Source organism: Mytilus galloprovincialis, chromosome 5 (genome assembly GCF_965363235.1).
Source record: "Mytilus galloprovincialis chromosome 5, xbMytGall1.hap1.1, whole genome shotgun sequence".
In the NCBI taxonomy this organism is placed as follows: Eukaryota; Metazoa; Mollusca; class Bivalvia; order Mytilida; family Mytilidae; genus Mytilus; species Mytilus galloprovincialis.
In genome coordinates this window covers 39,376,818-39,398,122 of record NC_134842.1, presented here as the reverse complement: position 1 = coordinate 39,398,122, position 21,305 = coordinate 39,376,818, and the positions used below count along the sequence as shown (strand labels likewise).

Sequence of the window (21,305 nt, the reverse complement as noted above, 5' to 3'; positions counted from 1 at the left end):
ATGGTTAAAAATTGACTATAAAGGGCAATAACTCCTAAACGGGTCAACTGACCATTTTGGTCATGTCGACTTATTTGTAGATCTTACTTTGTTGAACATTATTGCTGTTTACAGTTTATCTCTATCTATAATAATATTCAAGATAATAACCAAAAACAGCAAAATTTCCTCAAAATTACCAATTCAGGGGCAGCAACCCAACAACCGATTGACCGATTCATCTGAAAATTTCAGGGCAGATAGATCTTGACCTGATAAACATTTTTACCCCACGTCAGATTTGCTCTAAATGCTTTGGTTTTTGAGTTATAAGCCAAAAACTGCATTTTACCCCTATGTTCTATTTTTAGCCGTGGCGGCCATCTTGGTTGGTTGACCGGGTCACGCCACACATTTTTTAAACTAGATACCCCAATGATGATTGTGGCCAAGTTTGGTTTGATTTGGCCCAGTAGTTTCAGAGGAGAAGATTTTTGTAAAAGTTAACGACGACGGACGACGACGACGGACGACGGACGACGACGCCGGACGCCGGACGCAAAGTGATGGGAATAGCTCACTTGGCCCTTCGGGCCAGGTGAGCTAAAAAATCAAATCCAAATTCCAATAGGTAAATGCACTTCTCCTATTGCTGATATTTTTTTTTACTCAAAATTATTATCAGACCCAGATGGCAAGTGAATTTCAGTTAAATTACATGTCAAAGTCTTTTTCACCTGTCTTTTAAAGAGAAATGAATTCAATGCCATTTTGAGAACAAAATAATTATTAAAATATTACAGGTAGTCTAAACATAACTACATTTGAGTTATAGGAAAGGAAGAAGAAACTTAAACAATTGAAGCCAATTAGCATTTTATTGTCATAATATAAGAGGGGTAACTCTTGATTTTCAGTTTTTAAGTGTGTAATGAATGCATGTCATATTTGAAGTAAATTACAGCATAAATATATAGTGAAAAAATTTATAAACAAGCAATTGACATATGCAATGTTCATTTATCATTGAATAAGGTTTTTTTCTTGTTTACTTTTTATTATAAATATACATTCATAAATAAAAGGTCACCAATATCTGCAGGCATAAGTTCTTGACAACAGCTTGATTTCTTGACAGAAGAGCAGACTAGGCTAACACTATATGCCCTCCCCACTAAGAAGTAGGGAGGGCATATAGAAAAAGATAGCATTCATAGTAACCTAGCAGGTTATATTCATTTTATCTTAGGTAGAAACATTTCATCTGTTCTATGGTTAATATTTTTATATCTCAATTGATATGATGTACACATGCATGTTCCCATTACTGTAAACCAACTTATTTTCCCGAGCGATTTATTTTCGCGACTTTCACGAGTAGAAAAATAACGTGAATATAAATTGTCGCGAATATGTGAATCTTCAATCTTTCCTTATTAAAATTCATCAAATAAATCAGAAAATCACGAAATTAAATAGCAACGGAATGGTCAAGAAAGGGTAAAACGCGAAATAGAGTATAAAAAAAAAGTTGGTTTACAGTATATAGACTTCCTTAATAAATTTAATTATTAAGTGTCACATATTGTAAGCCATGAAACATCTACAACAATTATAACATTTACACCTAAAACATCAATATCCAGCCATAAATACTTACTTATGTGACACTTCATTAACAGAAGAATTACAAAAATTGATGCAACAATTTTTTTTATTACAAAAAACAAATTGGTTTACTGATCCAAAATGTCTGTGTCATCACTAATGAGACATGCATACGTGATTCTGGTGCTAAATCTTTTTTCAAAACATCTCAATAGTCTTATAATCTGTACTGATTGATACAAGTCTATTCTATATCCCAAAATGTTTACTAATCATGGCAGATAATGCATGGATAGCAGGAAAAGCTTACCCTGCCAATGCACCCATATCCATTTCAAGTTTATACAATTCTTTTATTTTTGTTGTTGTGATTATATACCATGGATTTGTTTACCTTTTTTTATGAATACCAACTTTCTTTGATTTTTTGGGTTTGAGGAGGTAAAATTTCTGTAGAGTGGGGTGCTCATTTTTGCCATAATTTTTCATGTTTTCTGCAGTTTATGTTCAGATCTTTATTATGTTTTTTTTTTTAGTATACTGATATTTCTACAAGAAGATAACATCAAAAGCAAAGTATTCTTTGCTTGAAACATGTTTCTTTGAAAACTTGTATGCAGACTTTGACAAAACCACTAAATAAAATACTCATGAAAATAAAAGTTCCAATCACTCCACTAAAATTGATACCCAAGAAAGAAATTAATCTACAGTATTGAAAATGGATCATCCATTAGTTTAAACATATTTATTTATAGTGGATTGAGAAACAAGTTTTGCAACTTATATTAATCCCTTTCCACTTTGCGGGTGCGAGTACTGCCTTATAGCGGCATTAGCCTACTCTTTTTTCGAAATCTACAAGGGTGTCTTTAACGTGCAAGAGATATGGCTCTCTCTTAGCACGTGTCAGCCATTTAAAGTCCCCTTCCAACAGACTATCATCGTTTCCTCAAGACCATACTTGCAAATGGTGTCAAGGGAGAGTCGAAAATTGAGTTCCTGAAATTTTCATCCCAAACAGGAATCAAACCAGGAACCTTTGTGTTAGGATCATCAGTTAACAACTACTGTGGATTCATTTATTTTTGTGGGTACCAATTTTCGTGGTTTGAGGAAAACTTACATATTCATGGATATTTAATTTCATGGTTTTGGCAAAGTCTACACTCATTCCTTTACAAAATTTGTATTTCGTTTAACATTTGAATTCGTGGTTCTCCTGTACCCACGAAATCCACGAAAATTGGTATCCAACGAATATTAATGAATCCACAGTATAGCCTCTTATTTACCACCTACCATCCAAAATGAGATGTTGCTACTAGAGCTGAATTTGGTCCTTTCAAACTTATATCTACAGAACCATAAGGTGAAAACCATCGAGCTATCTGTAAATAAGTAAAAAAAACTATTTAAGGTGGTACCTAACACTACAGGGAGATAACTCTGTAAAGTTAGCTAAACGTTTTAATTACGTTGTGTTGTAAAGGGAATATTAAGCTCAATGATCAAAATTGGTGTTTGTCAAACTGCTATATAACCAGTGTAATTTTTCTGACAAAACGGTTGGTTCAAAAATTTTGAAATTTTTATATTTTTGTTAAAGGGTCAAAGTTAGTACTTTGACAAAATTTTATGAAAATTAAACGAGCCAAATTAATTTGAGTGCAAGTGTTGGGTACCACCTTAAATAGAGTAAGGTAGTTTGATTAATGAATGTCAGTGTTACACCAGTTATATCTCCTAAAGCAAAACTAAAATTTGTCAAAAATGAAATTTACCTATTTTTTTTTTAATGAGAAACAAACTTATTTACTTTCAAAAAGTGTTGGTTGAATGAACCACACTCTCAGAAAGAATAAAGCTTCACTTTTAAATTAATCATTTAAGAACTGTTACTTCTTAACTACATTAAGAGTGAAAATCAACACAATGCCCTATTTTGTCATGAATGAATGAATTAATCTTTATTGCAAAGCATAGACATGCTATGGCAAAATTAACAACATATATTACATAATATAAAACATGAAAAGACAACAGAGAACAATAGTATAATACAATAACATATAAATTAAGTTATGAGACTCTATAAGATCGAATAGTCCATGCAGCTTTAACATAATGACATAATTTGATCGTGAGAGACTTACTAAAAGCTTGTAGTTAATTTAATAGTTTGATATTATTAGGCCAATGACAATAGTACTTGTCATGATAAACAACTTATTCTAAATTGACCTCTGTAGATTCCTCTTTCCAATAAATCATGGATCAAGCACTCAATTTACAAAAAAAATCATCATGATGAACATTACCTTTACTTTGTCAAGAGAAACAACACATTATGATTTGAAAAGGATTGGTCTTATACACTTTATCACTAATCCCAGCTGACCTGGCCGCTTGAACCTTTGACGTCAACAACAATCACTTTTCCATTGTGGCGTCAGATATTTTGTTTTATGACGTCAAAATTTTACGGGAACCTGTGTGATTTCCAGCAATGGCGGACAAATAGCGATAAGGTGTATGGTTTGAGTTGCCCATATGCTGTTCTACCATAAATCAATAATGTTAGATCATATTAAAACTTGGTATTTGCTACTTCTTTCTATACCTACACTGCAGCATTGAAAAGTTAAACCAAACTGGAATCAAACGGAAGTCAACAAATCTTTACTTTACCTCTAAACATAACACTTTTAAAAATAGAATTTAAATTCCACAGACAGCATCTAGTGTATACCCATAAATTACCTGTCCTGCTTCTAGCTTATATGATTTTTTCTTTGATCTAACAAATAACATGTCCGGTCTTTCTGAAACTGGATCTTCACAATCTAAACTCTACAATGTAATTCAGTGCATGTTCTATTAACCAAATCTAAAATCTATAAAAGTAATGCTTAGGGCTATTCCATAAAAATGTATGTGGAAGGGTAGGAAGGGAGTTTAATTATTGAATGTGGATCATTGGTCTATATCCATTATGCAAAATTATCTAAAAAAATATTCTTGGTTGTAGTCCCTTCCTACCATCCCACATACATTTTAATGTAATAATTGTGAATATACAATGTAACTGGCATCCAGGACAGAGAAAAGTCCATTTTCACTTATCTATGGTTAAAAGAGTAAACATTTTTCACTAAAAAAAAGTACTAAAAGTGTTTTGTGAACATTTTTTATGAAAGTACTATTAATATTTTTCATATGTTACAATTAAATGTTTACTTTGTTAATTAAAATTAAGATAGTTTATTCTCATAAAACCATGCAAGTACAAAGGTTACAGAGTTTTTTTTCACAAAAGCAATTTAAAGTCAGTTGTCATAATAAATGCCTTTTCAAATTGATCTTGTATTAGTTCTCTTCCAGTTGTGTTTGTTTTCAGTTAGCTTTTAGTGGCTTTTTTATAACATAAGTTAAGAAAGATGTCATAAAAGAGGTGTTTTGAATTGATCCTGCATTAAATCCTCATAGTCATATTGGGTTTTGATCAGCTGTTGCACACTTCTTATCTCCTACAATATCTTTAACTTTTGTTAATGTCATATAGCAAATATTTTCTTACCAGATAATTTAGATTGGCTCTGATAATATTGATTTTATTTGCATACTTGTTTGTAGAATGAAGATACCTCCTAAATGAACATGGCACAACCTCTGTCGATCTATAAATACATGAAGAGAAAAAAAAAGACTGTTATAAATGCTGTAATGATAAGTTTAGTTTAGTTTCAACATATTTATTTATAGCGGATTGGGAAAGAAGGTGTGCAACTTATATTAATCCCTTTCAACTTTGCAGGTGAGAGTGCTGCATTAGCCTGCTCTTTATCGAAATCTACTAGGGTGTCATTTATGTGCAAGAGATATGGTTCTCTCTTAACACCGATCAGCCATTTATCATCCCCTTCTGACAGACTATAATTTCTTCCTCAAGACCATACTCACAAATGGTGTCAAAGGAGAGCAGAAAATTCAGTCCCTGAAATTTTGATCCTGATGATTTTTTTTATGGTTTATCCATCTTTCAATCTCTTCTCTTTCTCACTATTTTATTTAAATTGAAAGAAGTAAACACATAAACTAGGGATGTCAACAAGTTCTCAAGTAATTGAGTTCTGAATACCAAAACTATACAGGAGTAATTGGTTTCCCTTTTTGCATAAAATGATTTTAATTGAGAGCAATTCTCAGGAAATTAAATAGTTATCTTTAATTAATTAATATTTAAATACCTTTCAAATGTTTGCTCTTAATTGCCATGTTTTTTTTATAAATGAATATCATATACTGTTGTTTGATTTGTTTAACTTTACAATCATTTATATGTTCCTTTTTCAAATATTATGATGAAAAATATTTGGTCTCAAAAACCACTGATGAGAAATTTTAAATGCACAATATTTATTCTTTTCAATGAACTCAGAGTTTCAGATAAACAATATTTGTTCTCGATTACAAAAGGAATAAAATTTGACAATGCACAAATTTATAACTCTATGTCTAGCAATGTTGTATTATACTTACAAGATATCCCTAAACGTCTCAATATGAGCAATTCTTAGAAAAACTGGAAAAGAAAAACCATAGTATGACAAAGACAGCTCAAGAAACAAGTGAAACTGCAAGCTACTGCTCACTGATGATACCCCTGCCGCAAGTGGATAATATTAATAGTGTAAAAATATGCAAGTGTTCGGTAAACAGGAAGTTGTCGAGTGATGAATCTGAAAATGCATCACACGGTATAGCTGACTTATATAAATCCTGAAACCAAATTTCAGAAATCCTTGTATTGTAGTACCTGAGAAAAATGTGACGAAAATTTTCAACTTGGCTATCATGTGTAAAATCATACAAGTGTTCGGTAAACAGGAAGTTGTCAAGTGATCAATCTGAAAACGCATCACACGGTATAGCTGACTTAGATAAACCCTGAAACCAAATTTCAGAAATCCTTGTATTGTAGTTCCTGAGAAAAATGCGATGAAAAATATTCATGGGACGGACTGACTGACGGATGGACGGACGGACGGAGGGATAGACAAGAGGTAAAACAGTATACCCCCCCTTTTTTAAAGCGGGGGTATAATTACAACATTATCTCGCAAGGTATTTAAAAATAGACCATTTTTTATAAATTGATATTTGGATGGTGATTTGTCTCATTGGCACTCACACCACATCTTCCTATATCCATTTTGTTGCCCTTTATTCAAATAAATGAAGAATATGAAGAATGTGCCTGTACGACACAGTGATGCACCTGCTTGCCTATAACGTTATAAAGGGTGTTGTGAATGTGACTTTGTCTTCATGTCCGTAATGTCGCAAAACAGTGTTAACGTTGTTTCCCGTATTATTGACGTTGTGTGATAGTGACGTGAGAGAGGGAGATGTGTTGCCAGAGAGACAAGATGGCTGAATGTTTGTACTGTCGGAGTGTATGCCGTGTATTTTGTATTTTATGTAACGTCTGTATATACATATAGTGTGAATAAATTGTGACTGTTATTTTTCTACAAAGATGGTGTTAAGTTATAAATTTATGAACGCTCGGAATTCTACGTTTACAACATTGGTGGCAGCGGTTTATTTGTTTATTTGACAATACGATTGTGACCAAATGTATACATTACAACAGAAGAACGAAGCACTGGAATACGAAGATTCACCATTTTAAAACTGATATAGGAATTAAAACAGATTCGACCACATAATTCACAGAGAAGTATTTAATCGGCAAAAGTGGACGGAAATTAATTAAACATTTTTGTTCGGTGTTAGCATCAAGGATAAATGACAATCTAAGGTGCAAATTTGAAAGAAATCAACATTGTTACGTTTATCTATAGATAATTGTTGTTTTATGTATGTCTATAACTTATATTTGTCAGCATTTTGATATATATTAACCATGAGCTGGTGTGACTTACCAGAGTATGACGGTATTGAACTTTTTGAAGGTTTCTGGATGAAATTTTCTATCTTTGCTGAACGTTTTAATTGGTCATCTAGTGATATGGCTTTTTATTTGGTTACTTCACTGAGAGGTAAAGCTTTAGAATATGTGTCGTATTTACCACACAGAGATCTTTATAATGTATCTGTTTTGTATTCTGCATTGAAAAGTCGATTTGGTGATATTGAGACTGCTCAGATTTGTAGAATGAAATTGAGAAATATAACTATGCTTACAAGTGAAAGCGTTCAAGAGTACGTATGTAGAACTGAGATAAATGTTCGGAAATCGTTCCCTGGTGTGAACGAAGATTTATTAGTGAAGCTGATTACTGAGTATGCTATATATGGATATCCTGATGGTAACATTGGATATAGAGTTCTGACTAAAGAACCGTCAACAGTTAGTGAACTTATCAAAGAAATATTGTGGCAGGAACATTGTAGACAATCTTTAAAGTCCGTAGAAAAATCACGTTGCACTGAAGACAGTAACTTTGAGAAACATTTTGAAATAGGCAATAAGCGTAATATGAATTTCACAGAGCATGATATTCGGAGGAGTAAAGTTTCTGAAAATACTGAAGTTGATATGCAAAACGACATAAGTTTATATAATAGTAACCAGAAATTGGGAAAAGAGAATTATACTATTGGTAAATTAAATGTACGTAATAATTTCGTTTATCCGAGTGAACAGTCTGTTTATTACATCGCTGAGTCATATGAATTGAAACATGTGGAATTTTGTGACGTTATTGAGGCAACTGAATTTGAAGTTGCGAAAGTTTTGGACGAAGAGATAGCTATCTTGGAACTTCCGCGCGTTGAAAAGCAGACAGTGGTTACTGGTGGAACAGAGATTGTTATCGTTAGAAAGGTTGAATTGAAATATGAGGAACTTAATGAAATTGTTGATGCAACTGAGGTTGCAGTTGCAAGAGTTTCTAAGCTAATGACAACTAACTTTGGAAGTCCAAACGTTGAGCAACAGACGATACCCTCTGGTGAGGTAGAGGTAGTTAGCGTCCGAAAATGGACACCCATTGAGCAAAGTGATGTACAGTTTGATTTTTCTAAAAATGATGATGAAAAAAATTATAACGAACCTAGAGTTTCAACATATACTGGATTATCGAGACCAGTATACGGAAAGGACTTCACATATAAAGAACTTGTACGTGGAAATGGGTTCACCCAATTTAGAGATAGTAACATCTATGAAAACAGTTATACACGTGATGTTTGCTCCTGTGGATCGTCAATGTTACCTGAGATGAACTGGAAAACACGAAAACGCAATTTGTCTTATCTTTTATTTCGAGGACGAAATATTCTTGAAAAGAGGGAGTAGTGTTGTGAATGTGACTTTGTCTTCATGTCCATAATGTCGCAAAACAGTGTTAACGTTGTTTCCCGTATTATTGACGTTGTGTGATAGTGACGTGAGAGAGGGAGATGTGTTGCCAGAGAGACAAGATGGCTGAATGTTTGTACTGTCGGAGTGTATGCCGTGTATTTTGTATTTTATGTAACGTCTGTATATACATATAGTGTGAATAAATTGACTGTTATTTTTCTACAAAGATGGTGTTAAGTTATAAATTTATGAACACTAGGAATTCTACGTTTACAACAAAGGGGCATAATCAGCCTACATTGGAAATGACAATTATCTGATCCACAGATAACTTTGAAAAACAGTACTGTACATGAAGTAAATCTCTTAAAATGTTTCTCATACTGATAAATGGTACATTTAATTTTAACGGTGCTATTGAAGTTTCCAAGAACTTTACTGATTAAAAATAAATAGAAATTATTAAACTGTATTTTGTATGAAGTAGTTTGTAAAAACCCCACTATTCTTTTTCAGTTTAACTCTGCTGTTTATAATGAGTACATACCATAACCACACATGTATGAATCAAACCCAGCTTCATGTGGAAACTCTGCTTCCACTGCAATATACAATAAATATAGATATAATTCCACTGAATATAACTTATATAATTTTAAAATAAATAAAGCATACCTTAAATCCTTCAACAATGAACAATAACCCAAACGAAATCTAGAAATGTAAGAATATTCAATTCACATCGATAAAATGCAGATATATCTGACAAACAGAATTAACAGACTAAACTGCATACATTGACAATAACCCTTTATATACAGGGACAGTAATATGATGGTCACTATCTTGATTATGTTTTTTGCTCCAATGGCTCTTCGTACTTTTAAAGACCAACTGTATATGTATGTCAAAATAAAGGCAAGTTCCCTCAAACTAAAGAAATAGAAAGAGAGATCAAAGTTGATATTCTTTACACCAGATGACAACTTAACTTTACATTTTTATTACCAACACAATGTAACCAGATATTAAAATAAACAAACATGGCTATTAATAAGCACAGTCAAAGCTTTTGAAATATTAATAACTTACAATAATGTTCACAACCGGGTCCCAGTGCTATGCTTGGTGTGTGTATCACATATTGTTGTCCTTTCTGGCTATCACAAAAACAAAAACAAATATTGTTTACTCATATTTTTATATAAATAAGGCCGTTAGTTTTCTCATTTGAATTGTTTTACATTGTCTTATCAGGACCTTTTATAGCTGACTATGCGGTATGGGCTTTGCTCATTGTTGCAGGCCGTACAGTGACCTATAGTTGTTTTAATGTCTGTGTCATTTTGGTTTCTTTTGGACAGTTGTCTCATTGGCAATCATAACACATCTATTTTTTTATATTCTCAATGATTTGAAGAGATTCCTAGTTTCTAATACAAGCAAAGAAATGCATGTTTATTGTGTATTCTGTAACCAATATTATGAAATAAAAACCAGGTGCTCCACAGGGCGCAGTTTTATACAACCACAGAAGTCAAACCCTAAACAGTTGGGGCAAGTATGGACCCAATATTCAAGCTTGATACAGCTCTGAATTTGGAATGTGATAAAATTTTTGACATAATATGAGTTTCTGACACAAAACAAATGTCAAGATCTTACAAATCTATTGCACAATATTGTGCAATTGAAGATTTCTTCTTCCAACTTTTCAAAAATTTGGAATTTGAGAAATTAGGGAAAAAAACTGAAAACTTCTGTCGTATAAAAAGTGCTATATACAGTAGACTCCGGCCAATCGGATACCCAAAATGTCAGCTAAAAATATCCGATTGTCCGATATATTCAATTAGCCGATGAACGTATATTCCTCCAATTTTTTTTCAAAATTGACAGACACAACCCTAAGATACCAATAGCTATTATAGCTGCTTAATTAATGGAAATTTTTAACTAATCTCTATGATTTTTTCAGGTACAAGTTCGGATAATTTGGTTGATTGAGTAATAGATCGATCAGATGATTATAATGTATTTTGTTTATCTGTCAGTCTATTGATTTTTTAATCATGTGTTGATTCTCTGAATAAAATATGTACCTCTTAAATAATGAGACTTGTTGTTTTTGTGTGATTTGTTTCATTTGTGTGTTTAAACAGGTAAAAGCTAAAAATAGTTATGAATTCTCGGAAGTAGGCCACAGGTAAATCTATTAATAGCTACGAATACTCAGATCCAATTTTCTACAGTTTTTTATTTATAAAACACATTTCCAATTTCAAGTAATACAACTATTTTTATGATTATAAAAATTGAACATCAAGATGAGTAAAATTATCCTATCTTATCTGTCGTGGTTCAAAATAAAAGGCTGAATATTATGTAAATTAGGAAAATGGCGTACGTGTGTACAAGTTACATAATTCTATTTCACCTGGGATATGCTATTGACACACGATTCCTTATTTTTACACGGGACTTCTATATATATTTTAATAAATTGTTGAGAAAGAGGTACATTTCATTCATATTTAATAAACATTGATGAACATCACGCACAGTTTATCATTTCTGTTGTGTCCTTGTTTGTGAAGTAAATGATAACGATCACATTTGGATAAACACATAACAAACACATCTTAGGCAAAATATATTATCAGATTCATAAAATAAACAAGACAACAAGAAAAATAATGTTTTATTTGACTATAAAAGATCGTTTTTATTAATAAAATGAAACATTTCTGTACTGAAGTTTTCTTAAACTTCGTAATGGCGCAACTTCCAGCTTCATTTCCTGTCAAGAAAAATATGAAATTATTTCAAAATATTCGATTGTACATGGTTTTCACACATTTTTCATGAATGTTCCTATCCAATTAGCCGATATATTCTAATAACCGATATTCGATTATCCGATGTATTTTGACTGAAATGTATAGGGAATGGTTCGGTGTTTTGAAATAATATTACAATAGCCGATATATTCGTTTAACCGATATCCGATTAGGTGGAGTCTACTGTAATACTAAATACATTAATGTAGAAAGTCTTATAACAACAACACTTTTGGGACTGCTGCAAAAAAATAATTTTGATCTACATTTTTCTTCATGGCACCATCATCAGGATAAAAACAATACAGAAAATTAAGCCTGAAGTAGAAAATCAATGCATTTAGTAGGTAAATTTAAAATGTTCTCTTTTTCCCCATTTCTTTTGTCTTTTGTCTCTGATAGTATGATTTTATCTGCTCACGTTTTATCAACTGATATATCTCTATTTTTTTGGTAGTTGTTCAGGAATTGTTGCAAGTATAAGATCAACTGGTAAATATATCAAAATGTTACTGTTACCTGTGAAATGCCTCATACAAGCTGCCTAGTGCTGTTGATTTTAGTAAATCAGTCTTTTCTAATGGCTGTGAAAGAGAATTATATAATAATTATAATTATAAAGCAAAGTATGATTTGAAGTATCAAATGAAAATTTGTTCTAAAATCTAAAAATTTAAATATAGAACATAGGTCTACATGAAACAGATGACATTTTTATTTCAAACAATCAAAAATAATGCATGTACAACATGTTGTCAAGAAAAATTGTTTAAATAGAAAATTTAGGATATGGGGGTATCTGTCCAAGACACAAAATCAATACATTCACAGCAAAAAAAAACACAAAAAACAAAGAAATAGCACTTTTATTGCTGTTCTTTATCTCAACTAATGTCACAATGAGGCCTTGTTCAGAATGTATACTACAGAATTGTGTGGTCTAAAATATCAGAAATTTGCTTTTATAAATTTTCTATATTTCAACAGAAAATTGAAAAAAAAACAATGTAAAGTATAATATAATATTTAATACCAATAATTTTCTTCAAGCTGCAAATATTTATCCACTTTCTTTTGTTCTGTTATCCTTTTTAAGAATGATTTTTCTTTCAACAAGTGCATATTGATACACTTTTTACAGAAAATTATAATATCAGCTTAAGCATAAACATAAATTTGGTAACTGTAAATGTGAAAGACTATTTTTAGCTTCAAAATAATCAATTATTAATAAAAATGATTTTTCATTGGGAGTAAGACACAAAAATATATATAATTAAAACACATATTGTTGCTACAGATCATTTCAGGCAATAAACTATTATAGAGGTACATTTTTAAAGTGTTTACTATAAATAAAATTTATGCAATTACTTACTTTTCTCAGTGAATTTGTAATGTGTTTTGTATCAATTATAACTGGAAATAATTTGTGTATCTCTGATTTAAACTCTTTATAACTACCTGAAAAATAAAAAGATAAAGGGATCTGTAAAGAAAAAAATATTGTGTACAATTGTTATAACTATTTCAATTTGTCCTGTGTTAAAACCCAAAATGACAAAAGGAATAACCAATAATATTGTTCAACCAAGCATCAACAATCTAATCTCGCCTGCTTTTGTACAGGCACATAATGTTCAGGAGTTAAATCAGATTTGTGTGTATACCAACCTCCCTCTTGCCCTAAATAGACATTATGTATGTATGTGACTGTCCCAAGTCAGGAGTCTGTAATTCAGTGGTTGTCAATTGTTTATGTGTTACATATTTGTTTTTCGTTCATTTTTTGTACATAAATAAGGCGGTTAGTTTTCTCGTTTGAATTGTTTTACATTGTCATTTCAGGGCCTTTTATAGCTGACTATGCGGTATGTGCTTTGCTCATTGTTGAAGGACATACAGTGACCTATAGTTGTAAATATTTGTGTCATTTTGGTCTCTTGTGTACAGTTGTCTCATTGGCAATCATACCACATCTTCTTTTTTAAATAATAGTGGTGATACAGTTATTCATCTATGTATATCCAATATCAGTCTGATATTGAATACTATATAACAGAACTTACGTGGTAAGAATTTGTGAAACTTATCATAATAAAGAAGTAAGTCCATCAACATATTGTGTCCTAGTATTGGCTGAAATAAAGAAAATCAATATAAACTTCAAAACATAGAAAAACATAATGGTCAGATTAAAAATTTTAAGGGTAATTTTTTGTTTGTATCTTCATTTTACTTGTAAATAATGCTTAAATTCTCCCTCGCCCTGCTCGTCCAAATTTAAAGTATTTCTACTCTAAATTCAATAGGCTTTAAACAAAACAAACACAGAAATAGAGTTAGTTGCTCGCAGTAACATCATTATCTTCTCTTGCGATACAAATTTTATTTCACTCTATAATACAAGTTTCTTCAATACAAACAACATAAAATAAATACATGTAATAAACATAGCAGCCATTAATGTGACTAACTTCGTACTATACGACCTAACTGCGAGCACCTTCGATACTAATACATTTAAATGCCAAACTTTATATAGTACCCCACCCGTAGAAACCGCCAAAACTTTTCTCGTGCCTTGTACACGTAACATCAGACTTTATAAATAGTACATACTCTTGCAGAACTAGTTCTAAAACTAGTTACACTAGTTCCCATCTATATATAATTACTACAAATACCTAAAGGGAAAACCCCAATTTCAAACGAAATGAAATATATTTAGCATTAGTTGTTGCTAACATGTGAAGAATGTTTTCTTTGGTTTGTCTCCCTTTTTTAATTTTTTTAAAATAACAACATGGTTCATTTCTTTGTACTAAAACAACACTTCAATAACAACAGTCTTACCTTTTTTGCTTCAGTCAGTAATCTGAAAACTCTGGTAAATCCTACTAAACTATTTTTTAATCTGGAAAAAAAACAGATAAAAAAGATAAGCTCAAGCTTTCATACCTACCAACTGTCATTATTTGCAGGGGTTTTCCCCATGAAAGCTCCCAAATGAAAATTTTTAAAGAGCAATTTTATCCACAATTTTAAACAAGACAGTTAATTTTACAATGGTCAAAGGCTTTTAAAGTATGAAGAAGCTAAAAAACAACATTAAAATGCATTTGAAGGCCCTCTTGAAGGATTTTAAGGACTACAAGAGCCATCCTGTACGTAAAACCCCCATGGGGATTTTAAAAAGTTGGCAGGTATGAGCTTTGCAATTTTCCAAAAGTAAAAAGGGACATAACTCTAGAAGAATAAAAGACTTACTGCAAAAATTTGAACTCTTGAGTCTGACTGCAGCACTATGTGAGTATATCAAAATTTGCATTTAATAGGCAAACTTAAGAAATTTTGCGCAAATGAATAAAATTGCAATTTTCCAAGTTATAAATTTTCATGTCTTAAGGTGGATCCCTACAGATATAGCAAATTTTTTTTCACCATTGAATTTTTCTTAAAATTTGCATACATATACTATGCAATGGCCTCTATGAAAATTTGAGTTAAAAATAGTATGTCACCAGACTCGTTTCCATGGTAACGGTCACCAAAGTTGGTACATCACGTGTATGCATAAATACATACCTGATGTAGAAACTCTGGATTTTTTTCAAGCCTTTGAAAGTATTTTGAAGGGTTTGTTCTTCATTTATTACAAAATTATTATTTAAAATGTAAATAAAACACAAATAATGGCAGTTTTATTCATTTTCATTGATTTCGTCTCTAATTTCATCAACACTGCTCCACAAAAAAAAACACAGATTTTGTTAAAAATTTCTATTTTTCTTAAATTTCCAAAAAAATGGTCCAATGAATATTTTTTTAAATTTGACATAAGATGGTCATAACAATGAGCTTTAAAAAGAAATAAAAAAAAATATGGGTCACCAGACTATTTTTTGCACGAAAAATGTTTTTGTGACCCCTAACGAAACAGTGATCAACAGCAGTTTTTTGTATATCTTTCATTATCGGTGATCAAAGTGTGACATATGTTGTCATATCCTTTGTTAAACTAACACAGAATAATACAGTTTCACAAGGCAATCAAATGAGAACAATTTTTTGGTTTCTATGAACAACGGTTACCATGGCAACAGGACATGACGTTGAAAAATTCAAGTTTTTGCATTGTTCTGATGTGCAAGATTAACAACCTAACAGACAATGGCAGATCAAATACCATGATTTCAGACCAACAACACATGGCTTCTATGTAAATGTAAACAAATATTATGATACATTGTAATGCAGCTTATATTAGCATTACTGTGGTCTTAAATGAGCAAAATAAATTACTCAGAAGTTAGCGAAAATCACCAAATATATTTTTTTTGAAATTATCGATTCATAGGTAACAGTCATGCAAGTAAATGGATTAAAAAAGACTTTGTCACCTTTTCCACAATTAATGATTTAAGTTTGATGAAGCATAATGATAATACATTATATATTTCAGTTGTCATAGTAACATAACCAAAAAATGATGAAATTATAACTTTTTCAAAGGTTTTTCAACTTTCTTTATTTTGAATGCCTCAATAATCAAGCAAACATATAACTGTTATATTTACAAATGTGTAAATAGTTTACTCCTCTGATTCAGTCAAGTACTTATTGATAGTCATAGCATTATTAGAGTTCACTGTGTCACTGTGTGACTCTGTCAGTCAAAATTATCAATCCTTCCATATTGAATAGTACATGTTGCTCCCAGTCAGATATAGCATATTACTATTAGTGGCAATTCTTTTCTTTCAAAATCTTTGTTTTCTGGTTATCTGTTTGCCTCTCTAATTTCTTATTCATACTTTCCCAAATTTTCTACGTAAATTTTCCAGGGGAACATTATGTTGCTGCATTTACCTGAAAGTTTAATTTATTTATTTGTAATGAAAAGGTGTAATATATACTAATAAACTACTAAATCTATATAATATTTCAGTGAGTGCAAAATTAATCCAATCATGCATTACAACATCAATTTAAAAAGATTATATTATACCTGACTAACAAAGGTACTCATTAAGAGTTTTATAATATGATATATGGCCAGGTTTTTGAAGTGATTGCAATAATTAGGTCAGCTGATGGGTATGCATTTTATATTGCTTTTGCATATGATGGCCATCCTTTTTAGTGGTTTTTGTTTTGTGAACAATGGCAATTTGGAATGCAATAATTGACAATATAAATGATATAGGGACCATTATAGGGTCCAATGCAAATAAATTCAAGGTATACATGTATATTTAATAGGTGTGACCTTTACCATATATGTGTACCTTAAATCAAAACAGTTGAACTGTTCTTTTTGGTAAAAATTTACATATACAGCATGTGACCAAGTTTGAAATAAACATAAGTTATCTACATCACATAGTTATCTTCATTGTCAGAATTGTGGCACATAAGAACCAGTGGCAGTCTTGATAATATACTTTGTATTTAAATTATAAAATAAAGTACAAATCAATAGTGTAAAATGTGGATCACTGTGACCTTCTTTTACCTGGAAGCTGAGTTCCTTACTGAGACTCTGAGAGTGTATATATAAGTTTGCATGATCTGACACCTTTTAGTTGCTGAGATATACATTTGTTGTATATGAAATTGGATGTTTAATGTAACCAAAGTCAGTGAAGTGGAAAATGTAGGTCAGTGACATCTGTGTACAAGTTTACATGATCCTACATTTTATAGTTGAGTCTACTGAATATATTGTCCAAAAAGAAATGTTATAAATGCCTGCAAAACACCATTATCAGATTAAAAAACCTAAGTTTTTTTTCAAAGGTAACTACATGTAATTATCCTAAAATGTATGTATTTACCATTGACAGTCATCCTTCATTTTTCTACAAAACTGCTGCTAATAACCTGCTGTTAAATGATGACCATGAGACCTACAATTGATAACAAATATAACAAAAATTAAATAAGTAAATTAATATAATCAGATAATATAGGATTCATAAAAAGTGAGTTTTATATTACTTTTTATCAATGTTGGTTGTTCAATATCAAAATAGTGAAAATAATGATAAAAAAAGCCATATTCCATATAATAACAAGAGCATTGCTAAGTATGGCATCCTTTCACCATAGAAGACTGTTGCTTTCACATGGGTGTTTAGAATTTACAATGTCCACTTTCACCTTGACATTTGGGAATATCTTTTCTATTAATAAAGTTAAAGTCTAAATTCTTTAAATTTACCTGTATTACTTTCATAGTTTCAACCAGTACCAAACATTTGCAATTCTGCAACATAACTAGCTTCAACCTAATGAAAAAAAGTGATAACAAATATATATAAATAAAAGTGCATGCAGTGTTCAAATACTATAGCTAAAACATATTACATTTAAAATTAACTGGAACCTCAGGCTGTTAACAATGAAATTTGTAATAATAATATGTATAAAGGCTTTCAAATCCAAATAGGTTTCATTAAATTTGTTGAAATTATACATTAATATAGATTTCATTTAATAAATTATACATATGTAACTAATTCTAGTTCAATTTTTTTGTTGAAACAAATTCTGTCATGTTCTATACATGAAAGTCTTCAAGTATATATAACAATGCTTTACCACAAAATTGATTTGAAATATTGACCCTAAACTTTATTAAAAAATTATTACCAAGATCTGTTAATTCATTTTTATGACTGCTTAAGTGCAAATATGAATATAATTATGGTCCTCATTATATACTTTATATCTACTTAGGAAAATTTATGAATTATATGACTAAAGGTTTAATTACCTTCCAATTATTCATTAAATTAACCATGTTTAAAACTGTTTCTTCTTTTGAATTTATTTACAGGATTCTTTTGCAACTGCAAATATTTTCTTTCCAGTTTAATTCTCCTTTTTCTTTACGTATGGCTGATGAATTCACAGACAGTACATTCAATTCATTAAGGAAATTGTTGAAATGTGTGGCACAAATTCCTGCATGTATCATTCCTGAAAAATATGATATGAAATGTCAGTCTGCACATGTATTGGTTAATTAGATAAACTATAAACTATTTAGACTTGAGTTCATAATTTTATTTGGAATATACAATTGATTTTTTCAATTTATATTTATATAATATGATTGTGAATTCATGTTTACCTTTATTCTTATAGATCACAGACTCACATTTATTTCTAATAATGTGGAATGAGGGTGGGTGCCCCCCTTCTTAATTTTCTTTTTTGCCTTCATGCATTATCCTGCATTCTACACATCATTCTAAATGACTAAATATGTAAGGTTTCCGACCACTTGGTCTCTGATCACATGCAAAAGATGACTTAATATGAAAATTCTGATTATAAAATAAAGAAAACTAATATTTTGAGTTTGTAAAACATTATTTTTGTGAATGAATCATTGTGACTGCAATTGTTTACTTTTTCAATTCTAATTTTATTTATGGTTATATAATTGCTACCAAATAAGTATTTACAAAATAATCCTCTCCTTTTGGATGCAAAACTAAAAAGCCCCTTATGTATAGATGTCTTTGTGTACATTGCAAAAATGATAAATAACTTCCAGGGGCAAAATTCCAGAAAAATTACTAAGTCCAGCTTCATAAAAAATTTGGGCAGCACTTCCCCTCAAAATAAAGCTTTTTACCCTCAAACCACATAAACCCCAGACCATAAAAGAGGGGAATTAAAGAAAGAAAAAGAGAGGTGTGGGGCAGGTTCATTTATTCAAGACATGAAACCATACACCTTCTCCAACCAGTAAAATGTGTAAAGTCTAAATAGAATATATAATAAAGAGAAAATTGAACTCTCTTACCATGTGCAGCTTTTGAATTGATAACAAATCCACCAGTCCCATTTCCCCCCTCGTTTCTACACTGTCACACATGATATGCAGGTTACATGCACTGCAGCTACAACGATATGGTATGGACAAAATGCTCCACGGCCTCCACCTCCTGGTCCAAGCTTTGAAGGTCGTATTTCCGTTCACAGACAGTATCCGCAGGGGACAGTTTTGCATCTTAACAAACATATTCTGCGCTAGGTGATCAACAGAGCTAGCCGTCGACCTTCTTTCCAGGTTCCGTCAAACATAACATCACTGTCTGTGATCGGACGCCGAATTTCTCCAACTCTCAAAAACTTATATCATATGATATTATAAGTTGAGAATCATTTAAGACTGTGTGAACTTTCAGGCTGAAGCTATTCATATTCTTTATTTTTAAAGAACGCATGCATTTATCCTTTATGATAAACCTTCCTTTCTTCTGAGCGATGAGCTGTAACTTGGAAGTTGTTTACACACGTTGACAACAGACGACATCGGAACTGTTACCGTGACCTAGATATACAGGCGATATATCCTAAATTTTTAAACGGGAACCAGTTTTACATCAGTAAAATGTTGTTATCTCCCTTAGTATCGGAAGTCACCTTAAGGTGAGCTAATGTTAAGTTGGATAAGGAAAATTAAAGTTAGAGAATGAAAGCAAAATATATGAAATTTTTCAAGTTATAAATTAAAGGGAATAACTCTACAATGGTATTTAATCACTGCCCAAATTTCAGTCTGCAAGCTATGGTTCTAAGCATTGTGTAAAAGGAGGAATGTCAAGCGGAAATGTAATGTCCCCTTTGCCTACATGAAGGAAATTTGAACAATTTTTTTATAAATCAAGAATTTCCAACCTGAAAACTTACAATGTAGCTTGTTGTTCTTTTGATTGTACTTCCTCTTTCTCTAATGCTGTTCTCTTCTCTTCACCTACTTTCTCAATTGTAATCTTAAATGAAAAGTATGCACAGTTTTTAAATAATCAATCAATAACGTAATTTTAGTAACAACTCTACTGCAAACTCATTCATAGAGTGAATAAAATCCAAAGGACTTCAAAATTACAAGTGAAAGCTCAAGTTTTTATACACTTTACAAAATATAGAATATGTGGTTATGTTTATGAAGGATTTGATTTATAAAAGAATGTATTAATATTTCTTCTATTTAAATTATAGCTGATAAAAAGTAATGTGATCAAAGTTTTCATTCTTAAAGTATTTTATATGAACTATCCTAAAAATCTGTTAATGAATATTTGTTAATCTAAAAATAAATGGATCTTTACAGATTAATCTTATCTACATGTATATTTAAGAATTTGTAGATTTATGCAATGTCACAAACTTTATATTTAATATGAGTAAACAAGAATGTGTCCATAGTACACGGATGCCCCACTCGCACTATCATTTTCTATGTTCAGTGGACCATGAAATTGGGGTCAAAACTATAATTTGGCATTATAATTAGAAAGATCATATCATGGGGAACATGTGTATCAAGTTTCAAGTTGATTGAACTTCAGCTTCATCAAAAACTACCTCGACCAAAAACTTTAACCTGAAGCGAACGGACGCACAGACAGACGGACGCACAGACGGACGCACAGACGGACGAACGAACGGTGGCACAGACCAGAAAACATAATGCCCCTCTACTATCGTAGGTGGGGCATAAAAATGTGTTATATTGA

At 31.2% G+C, this 21,305-nt stretch overlaps 1 protein-coding gene and 1 long non-coding RNA gene across 3 annotated transcripts in view; both read right to left on the bottom strand.

Annotated features, from left to right (window-relative positions):
- Positions 1–21,305, bottom strand: part of LOC143074487 (poly(A)-specific ribonuclease PNLDC1-like) — a 51,737-nt gene that overhangs the window by 7,015 nt on the left and 23,417 nt on the right. Inside the window, exons 9-19 of the mRNA XM_076249926.1 lie at positions 20,476–20,558; positions 14,620–14,680; positions 13,833–13,902; positions 13,142–13,227; positions 12,283–12,347; positions 10,016–10,083; positions 9,471–9,524; positions 6,130–6,172; positions 5,168–5,267; positions 4,351–4,440; positions 2,890–2,978 (exon numbers count right to left, since the gene is read on the bottom strand). Coding sequence (XP_076106041.1) covers positions 2,890–2,978; positions 4,351–4,440; positions 5,168–5,267; positions 6,130–6,172; positions 9,471–9,524; positions 10,016–10,083; positions 12,283–12,347; positions 13,142–13,227; positions 13,833–13,902; positions 14,620–14,680; positions 20,476–20,558 — 809 coding nt within the window. The remainder of the gene's footprint in view (positions 1–2,889; positions 2,979–4,350; positions 4,441–5,167; positions 5,268–6,129; positions 6,173–9,470; positions 9,525–10,015; positions 10,084–12,282; positions 12,348–13,141; positions 13,228–13,832; positions 13,903–14,619; positions 14,681–20,475; positions 20,559–21,305) is intronic.
- Positions 16,269–20,217, bottom strand: LOC143075802 (uncharacterized). 2 transcript variants are annotated; one of them, XR_012978417.1, is made up of 5 exons: positions 19,586–20,217; positions 18,545–18,750; positions 17,990–18,056; positions 17,604–17,675; positions 16,269–16,635 (listed from the first exon to the last, which is right to left on the bottom strand). It is a non-coding gene; the product is annotated as an uncharacterized LOC143075802 (long non-coding RNA). The 2 variants fall into 2 exon arrangements; XR_012978416.1 differs by lacking the exon at positions 16,269–16,635 and having other exon boundaries at positions 17,593–17,675.